We start from the raw sequence: 20,980 nt of genomic DNA on the forward strand, positions 1-20,980 counted from the left end.
GTACTATACATACAATCTACAGCTTCTTATCTACCGTCAAAATAGTTTGGTTAGTTTAGAGAGAGGATCAAAACTTTTGGCTCCTTCAATCTAATCAAACCGGGGGTATAAGACCCCTTCTTAACGAAGATTTAACAATAAGACTTTATAAAAGAATAATTTGACATGCACATAAAAATTCCTAACTACCCTCAAAATTGTTGAGTTATTCCACTGGACAACTTCAAATTTTGATTTCCCTAACCTCAACTATCCCATAAATTTTAAAATCCCTCATTTATGAACACCTAACTGAGGATCAAATGTTTAAAGAAGAGTAATCTACCTCAATCCTTAAATCTTAACAACCAAAACTTGTGACTTGTACTATATTGAGTTGTACCTCTCAAATTAGCATCAAGAACCCACACAATGAATACAAGGGAGGAGGTTGTGGTTATCTTTCTATAGAACTGAAAGAGAAAAGCATTAACAAACAGAAGTTTAGAGGGAAGAATGGGAAGACACATGAACGAACTTACCTTTCTTCTCTTTTTCTTCTCCTCCTAAAATTTATCTGCTCTCTTTTCTTTTTGTTGGAAGATGGGCGCAAGCCCATAGACCAAGAAGACCCACATGCCCACACAGTGGTGGCATGATGGTAAATAAAGAGTTATCTCATAAAGATGGTACTAATGTAATTAGTTTATGATTTATGTCTCTTATTCACTCTTACTAGGGTGAAGGGTATTCTTGTAATATTAGTATTTTTTATATCTATGAATTCAACTTAAGGGGAAGGGTTTGGACAAGTTCATTACCCTAATCTTCCTCCTCTTTTCTAAAAATTGTCACTCTTCCTCTTCTCCCCCTAAAACCTTTTATCCATAACTCTTCTTCTTCTTCTCACTCCTAAATCTTCTTTTATACATCATGGAATTCTAAGTTTCAACATGGTATCAGAGCAGTCAATGATCTGAGATGTTAAAGGAGAAGAAGATGGAGAAGAAGTTGGAGAAGAAAGGGAGGAAGAAGAAGAAAATAAAAAGAACAAGAAAGGAGTTTCTCATTTTTTTCTTAAGTCTTATTTCTTATTTCTATATTTCATTGGATGTTTCACTCTCTTGCCATATTTTTCATATAGAAAATTATAAAATGTTGGAAAGATATTTAAGTCTAGTTTCCAAATAAAAAATAATCATTGAAATCAAATTTTTCTAGAAAGAGAAATTGACATCTGATGCAACAAAGGTAAAGCAACAAAAAAGTTTCGTGCAGCAATAGAAAATTTCAACTTTCAAGCCATTTTATGCCATCAAGAACAAGACTTTATATGGAGACATATATATAAAATAAAATATATGTAAGTGTATTTTCTTACATATTCAACTAATTCTCATTCTGAGTTTTTTAGATGGAGATATCAATCTCGGGAGAGTCAATGATCATGTTGGCCAAAGAAGAAAGAACTCGATTTAGCCAGATTAAAGAGTATGAAATATATCAAATTATTTATCTCAAAAGAAGTATATTTTATGAAGATAAATTATACTTGATTGAAAGGTATTCATGTCCAAATTCAAAGGAATAAAATTTCATGTCAATATGATCTATTATATTGAAGGAGATATTCACATAAGAAGAATCAAAACTCATACTAGTTTACCGTTGCATGCGAAGTTCCAAATTTAAGCCAATTTTTTTTGCTGAACTTTTTGATTTGTTGTTATTGATCAACAATATCAGGAAAGTATCTCATGATTGGAAATTTTTTTTTTAACTAACAATATTTGGAAAGAATCTTTAGAAGATCAGCTTATTTTCATAAACTTTCCTTGATTTATTTGTCAATGATTGCCTTGCCTAAAGATTTCAAGGGAAAAAAAAAAAGGCAAAGAAAGGTGTCTTCTTTGATTGCTAAGTTGGCACCATTTGAAGGAGGAAACTACTTTATTTAGAAGATTTTTGCATTCAATAATTTTATGATTTTTTTGGTATTTTGAAAGATTACAAAGAATTTGATTTGGTATCCTTGCCTAAAAAATTAAGGCAGGAAAATATTGAAATATTTGGCTTGGCTTGAGTTGCTTGGTTTACAATATTTGAGAAAGTGAAGTTATTGATATTAGCCTTCTTTTATTTGATCTTACAAGAGGTGGATTAGTACTGGAGCTTGCAAAATATTTGTTGACTTCAAGTTGGGATCATTGACATTATCTGTTATGAACTCGATAGCGAGCCGAGTCACTCAGAGGCACCGTGGCTGAGTAACTAAGTACTAAGTTCTTTAGTTTTATATTACTGCATTTTATATCAGTTTAAGAGTAAATATGCCACAGGGGCATTATTTTAATTTTCAGCCTAAAATTTTGTTGGCATCAAGCTTATGTAGGAGAGAAAGTGGAATATGAAGAGGCATTTATCATTTTAGCCCAAAACAGAATCCCGAGTTCTCCTTGAAGAGCTCAAGGTTTGGATTTCCCCATTGACAAGCTCTGGGGTTGGAGTTCCACTCATTGAGCTCTGGTTATCCCCATTAATCCCATCTTCTTCCCTCTTCCTTTCCGTTTTACTGAGTTCAAGCCAAGAACAACAGTCCTAAACTTGTACACTGGTTTCAGGTGTTGTTGTTCAATTTAGCCGAGCACAACAGTGTAAGAACTCACCCTCTTAGCTCTGGATTTACCCATCACACGCCTTGTTATCTATGACAAGGGAACCTAACATCATGGTATCAGAACAGGGTAACATGGGGGAACCGTCCAACAGTGAAGAGTTGAGAAACATTGCTAGAGAATTGAAGGCAGACAACACAGCACCTACTATGATTATACATCATGGAATCCTAAATTTCAACAAAGATATATGTTAAAAGAGACATAATGTGTGCTCTTAAGATCCCTCAAAAGAGGTTTGTGCTCTTATTGTAATATTATTTGAGACTACTATAAATGATTGCATCCACCAAGATATAGGGGTGTAAAAGAAATGAGTAGAATGCATTAGCCAAAGGGAGATCATTGAGATTTCTAGTAGCAAACCCATTCAACCTTCCAAAGACCATCTGAATGGCACAAAAATAAATTAAAAAAAGGAAGGAAGCAAACCATGCCAGATAGCACCCTATCCAAATAGTGTGGCAACATTGTCCGACCAAATAAGAGAACTTAGCACAAAAAGCAAGGCAAGAAAAGAAGAGCCGACCAACAGATCTTTATCCAACCGGACTACAAAGAGAAAAGCTTGTGTTGAAGACCATTAGCCAAACATTCAAATGGCTAGCCTAATGTAGGTAGAAAGAGAAAGGTAGAAAATAGGGCCAAGTTATAATGGTTGTGTGACCACTTCCATCCGAATGATGGGCTCTATGGTAAACCATTTGAACGTGTAGACAAAATAAGTCAAACATGCAAAAGAAGAAGAAATTTTTAATAAAGATTTTCCAATCGGACCACAACGATCTAAACCACCCATTCTGGACAAGATAGATCTCCAAATTCTACAAGTGGCCTATCTATGTAATTAATGACTCATCATGAAAATTTAAGTATTTATCAAGATTTTTAATCAAGATTTTATAAAATGATAAAAGGTCACTTTCCAAGCTCAATTATTCAAATTTTAAATATTGAAAAGTTGCATATTTTAGTGGTTTTAGCAACAAAACTCTCTCTGGATTCCTAAGGCTTCCATGAGCACTACAAAACACACATTCACTTTGAAAGCTTGGAGATCAGATTTTAGTGTTTGAAAAGCCAACTACATGAGAACTAAGTATTTCTGAACTTAAAGTTTGAAATATCCATTTACTTAGTACTAGAAATCACTTCTACGGAGTTCTCAAAACGCGGCTTTGCTTAGTAGCTTAACTATTGGCATGGCACTACTATGTGCTTCGGATCAATAGGAAGAGGAGGAAAACAAAACTAATGATGAGCATCACTTTGAGATGATCACTTCCAAGATCTACCTTGCTCTCATACTTTGAAATCATATCACTTATGCTAGCACTTATATTTAAAATGGGCTTGTACAAATTATTGAAAAAGAATTGGGGGTGAATTTCTAAAAGTGAAGTATTTCTATACATGTACTCTAAAATCAATTGATTGTACCTGGTGAAGCATATCTGAAGTAGAGTGTTCCTACTTGGAAATTAGTCATTTTGTTCAGATTATTGATTGTTAGGATCGTTTTTAAAAAGTCCAAGTGTGTATGTTGAAATCACTTTGGTCAAGTAAGCCTGAACTAAAGATCTCATTCTTTGAAATCTATGTAGTGCAAAATATCATTTGATTGAGCTATTATATTTAAGCGTCACCCATATTTCAAAACCAATCTGATTTATATTAAGCTTAAACTTTGAAATCTGATCAAGTTAGGACCAATTAAGCAGCTATTACAAAAAAAATAGGTACTTAGAATTAGTATACAATACTGTGCTTATAATAATCTCTACCTTTGTTGGGAGACTTTTATCTTTGAGCTGAATTGTAAACAACCCTTGCATATTGTTGGGTCAAGCCTTCGCAAGGTAAGACCATCCTCACATCAATTTAAGTATGGTTGTCACGCGGTTAGATTTAGGCTAAGTCCGTCTAGCCTTGCGGAATATCTACCCCGTGCGGCCTAGCTCTTCCGAAGAACTAGTCAGCCTCCTTGAGCCTCGGATCCTCCAACCAATACTTCACACAAGAAGTTGCAAGCCAAAAGGGACAATGAAAGGACCAAGATATAGCAGAGAAAAGCCTACTTTGTATTAAGAATACAAGATTACAAAGGATGGCCAAACACTCTTTAAGGTCAAGGCTAAAAACTCTCTCTATACACTTAAAAAGTAAAGAATACTAAGGATTTTCGACCTCTTTACAATGGGAGAAGTCCCTCTATTTATAACCTCTTCTTTGGCTTTAGAAATCTCTAAAAATGCCAAGAAATCCGCCAGAATCCGAAAAATCCGAATTCTGGCGTCAAGGGCGCCCTGGGCGTCTGGAGTCCTGTTGGCGCTGGACTCCTGGAAACCCCATTTCGCACCGCCAGGACTCTGTTGGCGCGCGCCTGGTGCCAGGCGCCTGGAGTCCTGCTGACGCCGGACTCCTGGAAACCCCATTTCGCCCCGCCAGGACTCTATGGGCGCCAGCAACCCCATTTCGCCCCGCCAGGACTCTATGGGAGCCAGCAACCCCATTTCGCCCCGCCAGGACTCTATGGGAGCCAGCAACCCCATTTCGCCCCGCCAGGACTTTCTTGGCGCCAGCAACCCCATTCGCCCCACCAGGACTCTCTGTTGGCGTGCTGCCTTGTGTCTGGGCTGGCTGCTGGGGTTGTTGTGCACCTTGTTGCTTGGCCATCCGTTTGGCAAGCTCAAGTGTATCTTCCTTTGCTGCAGCTGATGCCGGGCCAGCCATATGTGTGCGCCCCTCTGGGCCGTGCCTTTGCACTTGGCCTTGGCCGTTACTGCTATTGTTATGCACTGGACTTGCACAGTCTTTTGCCTTGGTGTCTGGCCACACCATGGCTTCATCCTCCGTCTCAATGGTGATAGTATGGTGCTGGAAAATTCTTTTGTGACTCTAGGTCAAATAACCTAGTTTGTTTTTATATTCCTATGTGAGGTGAATTGTTGTAATTTGATTGTTATAGCAGATTAAGTGGCATATTTTTCTTTGTAGGCAATATTGTAATAGGCATCGAAGGCAAATTGTTACAAGTGTAGTTCGACAACCCCAACACAGTAAATTAACTCTAAAGTGCAAAAGCATTCGGAGTAGATTAGCAAACCAGAGAGAAGATAGTGAACTAGTATAAATTATGTAAGCTCATTGTGTGTTTGCTTGTATATGCATGAGCCTTTACTTTTCAAACATTTGCAGAGGCCCAACCTTATTCACAATGATTTGTACATCAGCACTTTTTCCTTTAGTCAAACATTCACGCCTTCAACAGCTGTAGGCACAGAACCATAAGGCTGGAGATGAGGCCTCATTAAGCACTCTCTCTCGTTTCCTTTTTCCTTCTGTTCAAATAGCAAAGCATGCAATAAAGATTTTATGTAGCCAGATTCAATAAGCTGAAGCAAGTGACAGAATCTATGTTACAAAGCATTCAACAATACTACAAAAAAGCAGCCACAAAACCTCATCCCTTCCAGTTCTAAATAGGTAATGCACGTCTAACATTCCCGAAACAAACCATCAAGACCATCCGAAGCCCAAGCTTCATGTAAACAAATTCAGGAATTTCTTCAGTATAATTTCCAAACAGTTGAAAGCAATCAGCTAGCCAAATTTAGAGAGTGTTGTCATAGTTGATCCTCCTAATGTCCGTATTTTTGGAACTCCCACTCGCTATTGTCTGCAGATGAGCCACCACATAACTATCAGATGCAAGCACCAGGGGTTTGCATCCAAAAGCAAAAGAGGGAAGAGTAGACATATACCTAGGGGGCACACTTGACGAGTCTTGAGCCACCGGCTAATGCAATGAAAATGAAAAGCATGGTTGCATACCCCTGTTAATGACAAAGAATATAAGATATTATAGTACAGATAGTTCATGAAGAAACCGCCAACCAATAAAACATTAAGAAATATGTTATAGTCCAAAGGCAATTTAGTAATTTAATACAAAAGGGACAAATGAGGAATTTGGATGTAAGAGGGTATGGAATAATTACTACAGTTAACTGTCTTTTTCATTCCTTAAGCATATAAGGGGCATTAGGAGGTAATTAAGTTGCAGTTAGGACCCTGCTTCACATGAAAGGGGGGAACCCTAGCTTGCCTTACGAGTCAAATAATTGCAATCTCTATTTAAGAAGATGATAGTAGAAATATAGAAAAGTTTGAAAACCTTAAGGAAAAGAAAGTTATTTTATGTTATTTGGCAGCAGAGAATCATTGAGAGAAAATAAACAAAGAGAGAAAATCACTCTTAGTTAATAAATTCTCTCTCACAAAATGATGGAATTTGGGAAGAAAATAAAAGAAATAGAAATTTGGGAGAAAATCTTAATCATCAAAATTTTAAAATTTTGCTATTTTTTTTTATTTTCCATGTGTATCCAAATAAGAGAAACTATATTTCTCTTCTATTTTCTCTTACATTTTCTATGGGCATCCAAACAAGAGGAAAAAAACCTTTTTTCTTTTCTTTTCTCATTCTCTTTCTTTTCTCTGCCTTTTCTCTCCACTTTCTACGTTCCAAACACAACCTAAAGAGTATGTTTGAAAACCACAGAAAAGATAAGAAATGAAAATAAAAAGGGAAAGAAAGTCCTTTTCCAGTGTTTGGCAGCACAGATTTTCAAAGAGAAAAGAAAATATGAGAGAAACTTGCTCTCATAATTTTCTCTCAAAAAAGTATGGAATTTGGAGAAAAGAAAAGAAAAAAATAAGAGAGAAAATTTTAATCATCACGATTTTAAAATATTTCTAATTTTTCTTTTCTTTTCCATTTTTCGCATGCATCCAAACAAGAGAAACTATATTTCTCTCTCATTTTCCATCGGCATCCAAACAAGAGAAAAATAACTTTTTTCTTTTTCTTTTCTTTTCTCTTTTTCTTCCACTTCACTTTCTTTTCTTTTCTCTCCACTTTCTGCGTTCCAAACATGCCCTAAAGAAACTTGTTTATTCTTTTTTCCCTCACTAATTCTTGATTTTTCCTCTTTCCTTTTTCTATCTTCCCACCAGCACAAAAAACCTATAACTTGTGTTCTTCTTGTTGTAAAGATTGTAAAATTGGTATCGAAGCAGTTCAATTCGGTTAATAAATAGAATTGTGAAAGGTTTTTCTAGATTTTTTGGAGAAGTTTTTTCACTTGTCCTTCTCGCCCAGCACTAATCTTTAGTCGAGTAAAAGTTAGGTATTTTTTTTAACCATCACTGTTTTCTCCACCCACCTCTATTTGCATCTGAATTCGGTCTATAAAATATTAATTTTACATTATGAATTATACCTTTCTAGATAGTTTTTTTAATCTCATTTTCAACCCATCAAACATCGCAATACTCTGATACTTCAATGGAGAAATCCACATCAAAAGCAACAAAGGTCAGACAAAAAGGAACCCTCACATAGTGGAAATAAGTGTCAATTGCTGAAAACAAGAGGAGAAGTTATTGTTCATCGTGCAAGGAACTCATCAAGTGATTGCTGATCTCAAAGTTTCCTGAACCAACCAGAAGCCCTTCAAGTGGTCCAATATTGTCAAGATGGAAGCTACACGATCTCAAGGTTCTTCAATTGTGATGAGAAGTTCTTATCCGACCAAAATTACAAGTCCTACCCATGGTGGTGGAACTCCAGACCACCCTCTTCAAGAACCATCACACCAGCTGGAATAACAGCCCCCCACTCCAGTCCTCTCACATCCTAAGCTAGTACCTTCTCCACCCACCATCCCCTCAAGCATCCTCACCAACCCTTACCCCAATCCAAGCCAAAACCAAAAGCATGCAATCCCTCTCATTAGCATCAATATGCCCACTCCCATGTAGCTCTCCCGTTAGACCCATGTCAATCCCCACCCACCCACGCTAAGCTCCAAGCCAGCCCCTTCTCCTTTGCTCCTGTGGAATCCTCTAACTCCCCCCATGTCACATTTTTTTGACCCCCCAACAGCCCCAAAACTAGTTTCCTCATCATTCGACATCTCATGCTTATCCCTCTCCAACTTCCCCCTCCAACCCTCCGTCCATGACAATGGACTAGCAACATGCATAAGGCACAGTTTTTCATCACTTAGTATTTTGCCTTGGTCGCCACTGCCCCAAGAATCTACCTCCATATTATATTATTGACATTGATCATGATATTTGGGATGATGGAGGATGATCCATTACAACCGAACCTCAGAGGACAAGGTCTTCCAAGGGGGTAATTAAGTTAGGACCTAGTTTCACACGACAAGGGGGGCCTAAACTTGCCTTGAGAGTCTAAGTAATTACAATCTCTATTTAAGGAAAAGAAAGTGGATATAAAGAAGCTTGAAAACCCAGAAGACACTAGTTAAATCCTAGTTTTTCCTCTCCAAATTCGTGGCTCACCATCTCTCCTTTCTACCTTACTCATTAGAAACCTAAATTCAGCTCTTCTTATTAAGGATCATAAGAAAATATGGCAATAACAATAAAGATGAAATTTTCAATGTTTAAAAGGATGATCTCAAATACATATTTCTGATTAAGATGCTTTCCTCAAATATAGCTCAGTCCACAGTTAGTACACTAAAATTTTACCTCATATAACTAAGTTCCAGTGCCCCATTTTCTTTTCACGTCTTACATAAGAAAAGGCTTATCATAAAGGTAATCTTGGCATTAGATCATAGTTGTTACAATGTGGGACCCACCTTGGTTGCATGAGCTGGTGGGGCCCACAAAGATACCACGAGCTGGCATCTTTGTCCCATGAGCTAGAAGATCTAATGGGACCCACAAGAATATAACATGGGCAGGCATCCTCAGCCTAGCCAGCTCATGAAGAAGAATTTGGGAAAGTCAGGTTTTGGGTAAGTTAGAATTTGAGTAAGTTCTAAATTGAGTTGAATTATAGTTGGAAAGTGTACATAAATTATATCACTCCACTATAAATAAAGGAGCTTGTACTCACAATAAATCAATAAAAAAGCAAGGAGTTCTCTTCCCTTTTCTCATTCACGTGAAAGCTTCTCTTCTCTTCTCTTCTCTTCTCTTTAGTTTTCTTCTTCTCCTCTCTCTACCCGAGAGCTCTCTTTCCCTCTTCTCTTTTTCTCTTCTCTCTCCCCTTGCTCGAGTTATTATTCATGGGGTCCTTAATTCAACATGGTATCAGAGCAACCAATTTAAGATCCCCATGTCAAAGGAATGCTCTAAGAATATATGATCATAGAAGGCTCTTCATGAAGCAAGATTGAAGCTCATGAGATAAGTTTTTTTGTTTATGATATTATTGATTTATGCTACTGGTTTTTGGATATTAAAAGGATGGTTTAGAGAGGTTTTTATGCATGTCTTCATCTCATGGAGTTAGTGGAAATATGTTTTCATCTCGGATTAGAAGAAGTCATGAAGACAATTTTTTGTCGATTTGAAAATTTTGTTGACCAAGACCAGTTTATGTTGAAATGTTTTTATAACTCTGTGGGAACGAAATTCCGAGATAAAGCATAATGATATTGAACCTTTTATGAGTGATTATTCGGAAAATTTTCAGAAATATGATTATTTAGCTTTTATGCTAAAGCTCCTCCATTAGTTGTTTTGGTTAAAGACCTATACTTGGTTTTTTAACTAGTAATTGATTAGAGATTTTTTGCCTATTATGGCTGAAGAATACATGGGTCACAAGAGTGATATACTCAAGATTATTACTGTACCCTTACGATGGGTATCGAATTTTATAAGCTGGTCCACATCGGTTCGCCGATTTCTTATAACAAAAGACCTCCATGGTCATCTCACCACCCGTGGACCACCAATTGATGAAGATGATATTTTTTACAACAAGTGGTTGAAGAATGATACTATGGTGATTAGTTAGCTTATAAACAACATGGAAGAACATGTCTCCAATAATGTTATTCATCTTGATACGGCTAAACAAATTTAGGAGACATGTATTAAGCTGTATTTTAGCTCCGATAACTTACACAAGCCATATGATATTCTCCAAAGAATACTTACCACTAAGCAAGGAGATAATATCCATGAATATTTGGCTCAATTTAGAGGGCTTCTTCAAGAATGGAAAATAGCCCAACCTACTTCCACAAATATCTTTGTCCAAAACAAACAAAAAGAAGACTTGGTCACGGCCATATGTCTTGCAAACATCAAACCCCTAAATCCTAAGCCCTAAACCGTATCTTCAAGTTGCTAAGAGTCAACTTCTTAACTCTTCTGTGATCCCCACATTTGATGTATGTGCTACATTACTTCATCTTCCCAACACTTCTTCATCTACTCCTACAATACCATTTGCTATGTACTCCGAGCATAGGGGACCATCATCTGACCGTGGCCAAGGCCATGGCAGCTATTTTGGAGGAGGACGAGGAAGAGGTGGAAGGAATGGGTACGGCAGAACAGATTGGAAAAAATGCACTAAGTGTGGGAAATCTAGCCACACTATAGAAACGTGCTATTCAGACAAAGAATTCACTAAGTGTGGGAAACCTGGCCACACAATTGATAGGAGCTTCTCAGACAAGAAATGCAACTTCTACAGAAGATATGGCCATATTGCAGAGATATGACAATAAGAAGGCTAATCAAGCCTTATTAAGTACTACAAAGGAGGAACAGCCTACCACATCAAAAGAACAGAAAACCCTTAATAATGATGAGTATGAGTTATTCTAGAAAATGAAAACACCGTTGGGTTTTGTTCCAAGCTCATCCTCCACTGCTACTACTACCACCGCTCCAGGTATGCTATATGCCTCCTCTTCATCCTGGATAATTGACTCAGGGGCCTCAAAGTATCTCATAGGTACCAAAAATTTACTACACTTATTATCTCCTTGTCTTTCACAAAAAATTGTTACCATAGCTAACGGTTCACAAACTAAAGTTCAAGGGAAAGGTTCCACTTATGTTACACCATCACTTTCGCTCACTGATATCCTTTTTGTTCCTACTTCCCTTTAAATCTTTAATCAATTAGTCAGCTCACTAAATATTTTAATTGCTCTATCATCTTCTCACCTACTTCAAGTGTTTTTCAAGATCTCATAATGAAGCAGGTGATTGGTTGAGGCCGTGAACAAGGGGGGCTCTACTACCTAGATGTGCCAAAAATAAATACCGTTTCCACAAGTGAAACTGACACCAGATTATGGCACAACCAATTGGGACATCCGTCTGCACAATCTATTCATTATATCTTTCCTACTCTTAAAACGAGGTCAGAGTTTCAATGTGAAATCTGTCAAATAAGTAAACACCAGAGGTCTACATACTCCCCTCGTCCAGAGGTTAATAGTGTCACTCCGTTTACCTTAATTCATATTAATGTATGGGGACCCTTGAACGTCTCAAACATTTCTCAAGTCAAGTATTTTATAACATTTATTGATGATTTCACTCGTACCACTTGGTTATTTCTATTTAAAGAGCGTTCTGAAATACCATTGATTTTTAAATTGTTTCATGCTATGGTACTCACTCAGTTTGGTCAGAAAATACAAATACTTAGATCAGATAATGCCAAAGAATACATCTCCAAAGACTTTGACTCCTTTTGTCAAGAAAATGGCATTATTCATCAAACCTCATGTGCCTACACCCCTCAACAAAATGGTGTTCTTGAGGTAGCTTGCGGTTTACTATATGCCATGAAAGTTCCATACTTTTATTGGCCGCATGCAATTCTTACTGCATGCTTTCTTATAAACCGGTTCCCATCTTGCATTCTTGGGAACAAATCCCCTTACTCTCTATTATTACCTCATGATGATCCTTTTTCACTGCCATTGAAAGTCTTTGGGTGTCAATGTTTTGTTCATGTTTCCTCCCCAACACATAGTATACTTGATCCAAAAGTGTTGAATTTATGGAAAAGATAAATACTTTATTGACTTATTATAACCAGAGTACATGAACCTATATTTATAAGAGAGGAAAGTAGTAGAGTCCAATTACAATAAAACTACCTTCGTCCCGATTACACCCAAACTCTAACACTTAAAGATAAATCCTAGCACAATTAAATAACTCAATATAGATAAAAGACAAACATAACTCAAACTAGAACTCTTCTAGGACGTGACCATAAGATAAAGATGCCTTTGTGAGTCCTTTTTTATCTTCCAAGTTATGCGATAAGGATGTCAGCTCGTGGTAATCATGGTGAGTCCTACTTATGTGTTTGGGCACATCTTGTGGGCCTTCCTTGGTCGTGTGGCCCATCTTATAATACTCTTAGATATGTGGGCCTTCCTTAGTCGTGTGGTTGGGCCTATCTTCTAAAACTCCCCCTCAAGCTGGGGTTGAGAGAACAACATGGACTCCCAGCTTGCTGCAGATGATATATAAAATCTTTTTGTATAAAATGGCACATCTTCCAACACTTCCCCTCACGCTGTTGCATCCTTCCATGAGGCCCTGCTAGCATAATAAAGTGAGAGTAAAAATCACTACTAGCCGGTAAGACATTGCTCCATACTCCAGTCCTAATACTAGATCTAGGGCACACTCCGTCTTTTGTAGGTAGTGTGTCTATCGGCATTGATCTAAAGTGTCCACTACCGTGTCCCTCCACAGGACAACAACTCTCAAGTGGTAGGAGTAACAAAAGCCATTACAGGGGGGGTAGTGGGTTTATTTATAATGGTGTCCCAATCCGGACATCGACTCTCATGGTATCCCAACAGTGATATTTTGTAGAGTTAAATTTATCATAGTGTCCCAATCCGGGCACTGACTCTCATTGTGTCCTAACCGTGATATTTTTTAAGAGTCAAATAAATTATTGTATGAGAAAAGGTATTGAGGCCACCTCTTCTTCAATAATAATGTCTCATCCAAAGAAACATAATAGCAGTAGTTGTAATGTAACACGACCATCTTCCAACACATATAACACAAACCAAAATAATAAACCTTGTAGAAGGACCCATGAAATAATCACAATCCGATATAAATATTTTTTCTTAGATGCATAAGCTTTATCTTTTGTGCGACCCCTTTCTTAAATATTTTGGTCACATAAACTTATCCACAACATATGGAATAAAATACCTCTTTCTTGTACTTCTTCTACTTCTCCCCCTCAAGCTGGGAGGTAATGGCAATGATCCTAACTTGAACAAAATATCATAGATGCAAAAATAAGCCCAAATAACATAGATATAGTAATAAGCCCTTAAACCAAGTAGAAGTGAGATATTTCCCTGATATAACAACTCAAACAGTGGCGCAAAACTAAGGGCATAAATCCAGATTTTTCAATACAACAGAATACCAACAGGAGCTTTGATTCTTCCAATGCGAATATATCTTTAAATATAGATCAGATTGACATGAAATTTTCTCCTTCTAAAACTATACTTAAATACATTTCATCCAAGTGTAACTTCTCTTCATAAAATAAAATTATCATAAGATAAATAATCTGATAGATTTCGGTCTCTGTCATCTAGCCAAACTAAGCACTGTTTCTCCTTTATTTTCCAGCATGACCATTGACTCTTCCAAGATCAATATCTCCTTATAAAAAAACTCAGATCGAGAATTGGTTGAATAGGTAAGAAAATAGACTTACAGATCTCTCTTTTGATATATAATTCTTCATATAAAGTCTCGTTCTTGATAGCATAAAATATCTCAAAAGTTGAAGCTTTCTGCTGCTGCTCGAACCTTTTTTTCAATCTAACCTTCGCTGCTTCAAATATCGATTTATCTTTGTAGATAAATCCGATTGAAAATTAGTTGAATATTTAAGAGAATAGACTTACAAATCTTTTTTTTGATATATATATCTCCATATAAAGTCTTGTTCTTGATAGCATAAAATACCTCGTAAGTTGAAGCTTTATGCAGCTGCTCAAACCTCTTTCGCAATCTAACATTTGCTAATTCAAATCTCGATTTCTCTTTGTAGATAATTCCGATTAGAAAAAATCGTTTTTCCATGAAAATTAGACTCAAACATCTTTCCGTCAATATATAATTTGCAATACGAAAATCTCAATATAGAGGTGAAAAATGCAAAGCAAACTACGGGTGTTGGGACTGAAAAAAAAAACTACGAACCTAGACTTAAGGTTTAGGGTTTAGAGAAAAGGATCTCATTAACTCTGTGGGTTGACCAAGTCAACTCACAGAACTTGCTCTAATACCATGTTGAATTTATGGAAAAGAGAAATACTTCATTGACTTCATTAGCTTATTATAATCAGAGTACATGAACTTCTATTTATAATAGATGAAGGTAGTAGAATCCAATTACAATAAAACTACTTTCGTCCCAATTACACCCAAACTCTAACACTTAAAGATAAGTCCTAGCACAATTAAATAACTCAATATAGATAAAAGACAAACATAACTCGAGCTAGAACTCTTCTAGAACGTGACGATAAGATAAAGATGTCTTTGTGAGTCCTTCTTGATCTTCCAACTTATGTGATAAAGATACCAGCTTGTGGTAATCATGGTGGCTCCTACATATGTGCTTGGGCCCATCTTGTGGGCCTTCCTTGGTCGTGTGGACTTGGGCCTATCTTCCAACAAGCTATCGAGTGAATCTTTCTTGGATACTCTCGGATCCAAAAGGGTTATGTTTACTACAATCCCACTCTTCACATTTACTTGTGTCCCGGGATGTCACATTTTTTGAAGACTCTCCATATTATTCTGATAATGCTCCTCCAGGTTTATCTTCAATACCAGGTTCCTCTCGGCTGGTTGTGCTCTGTACTACAGAAACGACTCAGCCCCCAGAAACACTGGCTGATACCTCACCTGCTGAGTTTACAAATCCCCCCGAGGTAAGCCCATCTTCTCCAGTTATTTTTGGCCCACAATACGATACTCCTCCTATTGCCCTTTGAAAAGAACTCCAATCATGCACCATGTCTTCTACTTCTCATCCCATTACAAATTTTGTGTCTCATCACCGTCGGTCCCCTGTATGCTGTCAATTTCTCTTGGCTATTACCTCCATGTTTGTACCACAATCCTATCAGGAGGCTTTCAAACATCCGGGGTGGAAGGCGGCAATGGATGAAGAAATGCAAGCACTTTATGAAAATCAAACATGGGCTCTAGACCCACTTCCATCAGAGAAGAAACCCGTCGGTTGCAAATGGGTGTTTACTATGAAACACAATCCGGATGGGTCCGTGGCTCGACTGAAGGCTCACCTCATTGCTAAAGGCTATACAAAGTGTTATGGCATTGATTATGAGGAAACCTTCTCTCCAATAACAAAAATGAACTCGGTACGTGTGTTATTATCTCTGGCAACTAACTCTTCCTAGCAGGTATATCAACTTGATGTCAAGAATGCCTTTCTGAATGGGGATATCAAAGAGGAAATTTACATGCAGCAACCACCTGGGTATGTGGTTGAAGGGGAGTCCGTATGTCGACTCATAAAATCTCTTTATGATCTTAAACAGTCTCCTCGTGCATGGTTTGAAAATTTTAGCCAAGCACTCATACGCGCCGGATTTCACAGATGCTCTAGAGATCACTCCATATTTATTAAAGACACACCGAAGGGTAAGGTGATTTTGGCAGTATATGTTGATGATATCATTATAACTGGTAGTGATCTCGAGGACATCCAAAAAACAAAAGAAAGGATATGTGCTGAATTCAAGACAGGATCTCGGACTGCTCAAATATTTTATGGGCATTGAAGTACTACAATTCGGACATGGTATTATATTATCTCAAAGGAAGTATGTCCTTGACCTACTGGAGGAGACTGGAATGATGGGATGCAGACCAGCAGAAACTCCTATGGACTCAAATACAAAATTATGTGCTAGTACTGGAGAAGAGGCAGATGTCGAAAAATATCAAAAATTGGTGGGAAAACTTATGTACCTCTACGTAACGAGGTCAGATATTTCATATGCAATCAGTGTGGTAAGTAAATATATGCACACCCCACAACTCAGTCATTGGCAAGTACTAGAAAGGATATTGCGATATCTGAAAGAAGCACCAGGAAGAGGGCTCCTCTATAAAAATCATGGTCACTTCAACGTCGAAGGATTTTCATAGGCAAACTAGGCCGGATGACAAAAAATCTACTTTAGGATATTGTACGATGGTTGGAGGGAACTTGGTTACATGGAGAAGCAAGAAACAGAATGTAGTTGCACGGTCCATTTCAGAAGCAGAATACAGAGCCTTGACACACACAGTCAATGAACTTCTATGGATCAGATCTCTTCTGACTGAACTGGGATTCTACAACGAAGCTCCTATGGACCTATATTGCAATAATCAGGTAGCCATACATATCACATCCAATCCAGTCTTTCATGAGAGGACAAAGCATATTAAAGTAGACTGCCACTTCATACGGGAAAAGTTCCAATCCGGCATATTATCTCTTAAGTATACATCTACACAGAGCCAAGTTGCAGACATTCTCACCAAACCGGTCACTCAAAAAAATTTTGTCCACCATTTGCAGCAAGCTGGGCATCTACGATGTTTTCTCACCCCCAGTTTGAGGAGGAGTGTTACAATGTGGGACCCACCTTGGTTGCATGAGCTGGTAAGACCCACCATGAGGACGTGAGAAGCCAAGATGAGTCAACACACAAGCTGGCATGAGTTGGATGATGAGCTGGAATAAGTTGGCAGAATTGAAGATTTAGTGGGACCCACAAAGATACCACGAGTTGGCATCTTTGTCCCATGAGACGGAAGATTTAATGGGACCCACAAGAATATAGCATGAGCTGGCATCCTCAGCCTAGCCAGCTTGTGAAGAAGGATTTGGGAAAGTCAGGTTTTGGGTAAGTTAAAATTTGGGTAAGTTAGAATTTGAGTATGTTCTAAATTGAGTTGAATTATAGTTGGAAAGTGTACATAAATTATATCACTCCTCCACTATAAATAGAGGAGCTTGTATTCACAATAAATCAATAAAACAAGCAAAGAGTTCTCTCCCCTTTTCTCATTCACATGAAAGCTTCTCTTCTCTTCTCTTCTCTTTAGTTTTCTTCTTCTCCTCTCTCTACCCGAGAGCTCTCTTTCCCTCTTCTCTTTTTCTCTTCTCTCACCCCTTGCTCGAGTTATTATTCATGGGGTCCTAAATTCAACAATAGTCTCATACCAGCAACAAAAAATTAAAGGTTTCAACTTCCAACTATATGAAATTAAAAAGTAAGGACAGATCAAATTTGTTAACAACTTCCAATGTAATTGTTGCACAGTACCAATAAATTTTTTAAAGGGCAGTAATAATACATGTAACATATGAAGACATTTAAAATTACAAAATGTTATTTTTGTAATATCATGTAATTTAAAGAAAATCTTAATTGCATCAAAAGCTACAAAAATAACCAGCAGAATGACAAACATTACCACTGTTATACTCATTTTCTATGATTTTCACTACTAGAACAACATAAAGGAATCCCATTTTCTAAGAGAAATGGAATTGCTTGCAGGAATGAATTGAACATTTGCAGTCACACAAACAGTCAATGGCAGTTGATAACGAAGAGGACAGAAACCATAAACGAAAACACATGAGGGACATATTCCTGCTAACATGATGAAAAGACAAGCTTTTATTCAACAATTTAAAGTTAGAATAAGGCATGGTGGAATTTTAAAACAATATAAAAATATGAAAATAACACAGAGGTCTGCAAGAGATGAGTAAGAAATCTAGTACAATGGCTGGCTCCCAGCACAATTTCTGTATTGGCACTAGATGACCACATTATCCCAATATTCCAAGCCTCTTTGCAGCATAACGTTTACAATTGAAATCTAAAAACTACAAATCTTTTACTAGTTCATTCTAATTTAGGAAGATCAGACAACTTAGCATTTTTAGAACTAGACAGGTAACTTAGTTTAAAAGAAAAATTATAAAACTAAGAAAATTTTATGTCCACCTACCCCAGGCAACAGTGCACTCCTCACTCGTTGCGCTCGCTTGATTAGCTTGACATTCGATGCCTAAAAGATTTTACAACAAGTATAAACATGAAGACAACAAATAAGATTTCAAAACGTTAGAGCCGCAAAGAGTAAAAAAAAGAAAATAAAATCTCACATAGATCCATAATGTGGTTTCTGCAAATAGCACAATTATCCACCACAATATCTGCACCAACGAATTCAAAAAAGCAAATCAGGCCCACATCATAACCGACAGGTAGCATTACCGGAAAACCCCAATTCGGGCCCCTAGAGTTCATAGCTAACAACAAGAAAGCGAAGACAGATAACAAAGAAAAGACGAAGTATAAAAAACTAGGGTTTTCAACGAAAGGACGAGCACGGATTGCATACCCCAAGCCCAGAGAGCAACGGCGTTCCACTTCTTGATTTCAAAGCGCTTAGGTTTCTTCACAGAAGAGAAGGGACCACCACCGCTAGAGCCTTCACCAACGGGAGTCATGTTCACATCAGTATCCAAGGAAGCCATTAGAGAGAATGTCTTGATTCCAGTAAAAGCCCTCGCTCCCAAGGGTTTCCTGAAGCCTCCTCCGCAAACCCAAAGTAGGAGAAACTAGAGAAATGGAAGAAGCACGCGTGCTTAACAGAATTCAGCGTATGCTTAGTGACCGAAATAGAAGGGCACGTTAGTACCCTCGAAAATTTGGAGTGGAATGTCAATTCCATTAATAAATCAAATGCGTCGGTGCATAAAATGTCAGGTGAAATATACTTTATTTAAGAAAAATATACCGCCAAAAGAAAAGAAAAGAAAAAAATGGAAGAGAAAGGTATTTTTTGCTTTGGCAATAAATAATCATTAAAAGTGTGTTTGGAACACAAAAGAAGAGAGAGAAAAAAATAGGTTATTGTCCTTTTGTTTGGATGCCTACCAAGAATGAGAGAGAAAATGAAAAGAAATATAGTTTCTCTTGTTCGGATACATGTTTGGCAATAGATAATCATTAAAAGTGTGTTTGGAACACAAAAGAAGAGAGAAAAAAAAAAGGTTATTGTCCTTATGTTTGGATGCCTACGAAGAATGAGAGAGAAAATGAAAAGAAATATAGTTTCTCTTGTTCGGATACATGCAAAAAATAAAAAGGGAAAAAAGTTGGTAATATTTTTAAATTTTGATGAATAAAATTTTCTCTCAAGTTTATATTTTTTTTTTCCTTTTTTTCTCAAATTCCATCATTTTATAAGAGAAAACTTGTTAACTAAGAGAGAAAGTGATTTTCCCTTTTATTTTTTTGTCTCTCAATGATTCTTTGTTGCCAAACAACAAAAAATAGTTTTCTCTCCCCTTTTTTTTTATGGGTTCCAAACAAGCCCTAGAAATGAGAAAAGAAAAGAAAAAAAAAGGAGAAAGAAAGTGATTTTCTACTATTTGGCAGTAGAGAATCATGGAGAGAAAAGTAGTTTCTCTCTTAGTTATAATATTTTCCATCTTAAACTGATGGAATTCCAAGAGAAAATAAAAGTAATAGAAAGGGGTAGACAAAATTTTATCGGGCTTATTTGAAATCTCAAACCTTTCCATCCTCCTCAACTAACGAGCCAGAAAGCTTCCTTCCCTCCATGTACCAATATGCTCGCCCATCTACAGTCACCTCACCTCCCTCTCCTTCTCTCCTTCTCTCCTTCTCTCCAACGTTTCTCTACGTGTCCTTTTCTCTCTCTTTCTTTTCAGCATGAAATTCCCACAACCGAGCTCGATGTCACTCACACCTTGCGAAGACTCGGAATCAATATTGTGAACATATCATTTCCTCAATCGGTTCATTGGTAATTGATACCTTTTTTTTGTATCATTTTGACTGCTCTTCTATAAATGTGCAGTGGTGTAAGGAGATGGGTTCATCGCCATTGATATTACCTTCGAGAATACAGCCACCTATGATTCTCCAATAGTAGTGATGATGTGCACTTTGGATCTATAAACCTTCTTCCATTGTGAGCTTTGTGGGTTCCAAGACACTCTCTATGCCAAACTCAACTGCCAGTTCTATAAACAATGTGACATCTACAACTCCATAAATTTATCTTAGTGACGTCCTCTTGGCTTTGTTTCATGATTGCAACATAAGCATCCCCAAACTGGGAAGAAACCATTCAAACAATATCGTTGCTCAAGGAAAATCTGACCAAACCTTAAAACTAGTTCAATTCTCCACTATGGCAACATTGTTGCGGTCGAGGATCTTGGTCACGTGAAAACGTACCTGGGTCAACCTTGGAAGCCGTTCTTGACAACTGTAGTCATGGTCGAGGATCTCCACTATTGTTCATTGTATGCATTTCACTTTTTCCAAGGAAAGGAAAAACAAAAAAGAGTTAAAAACATAACCTAGAAGGTAGTACATGAAGAA

General features: G+C 37.3%; 1 protein-coding gene across 1 annotated transcript; it reads right to left on the reverse strand.

The window, feature by feature from the left end:
* Nucleotides 1-6,025: 6,025 nt before the first annotated feature.
* LOC137959059 (RING-box protein 1a-like) lies at nt 6,026-19,240 on the reverse strand. Its single transcript, XM_068806339.1, has 5 exons — nt 18,963-19,240; nt 18,724-18,774; nt 18,567-18,626; nt 6,419-6,490; nt 6,026-6,333 (listed from the first exon to the last, which is right to left on the reverse strand). Exons 1-5 carry the CDS (start codon nt 19,096-19,098, stop codon nt 6,296-6,298), a joined length of 357 nt encoding a protein of 118 aa, XP_068662440.1. The 5' UTR covers nt 19,099-19,240; the 3' UTR covers nt 6,026-6,295.
* Nucleotides 19,241-20,980: the final 1,740 nt, after the last annotated feature.

The sequence above is a fragment of the Aristolochia californica genome, unplaced genomic scaffold, assembly GCF_029961685.1.
Source record: "Aristolochia californica isolate CCGP_79_NKW_82.1479 unplaced genomic scaffold, dmAriCali1.0.hap1 SCAF_3, whole genome shotgun sequence".
In the NCBI taxonomy this organism is placed as follows: Eukaryota; Viridiplantae; Streptophyta; class Magnoliopsida; order Piperales; family Aristolochiaceae; genus Aristolochia; species Aristolochia californica.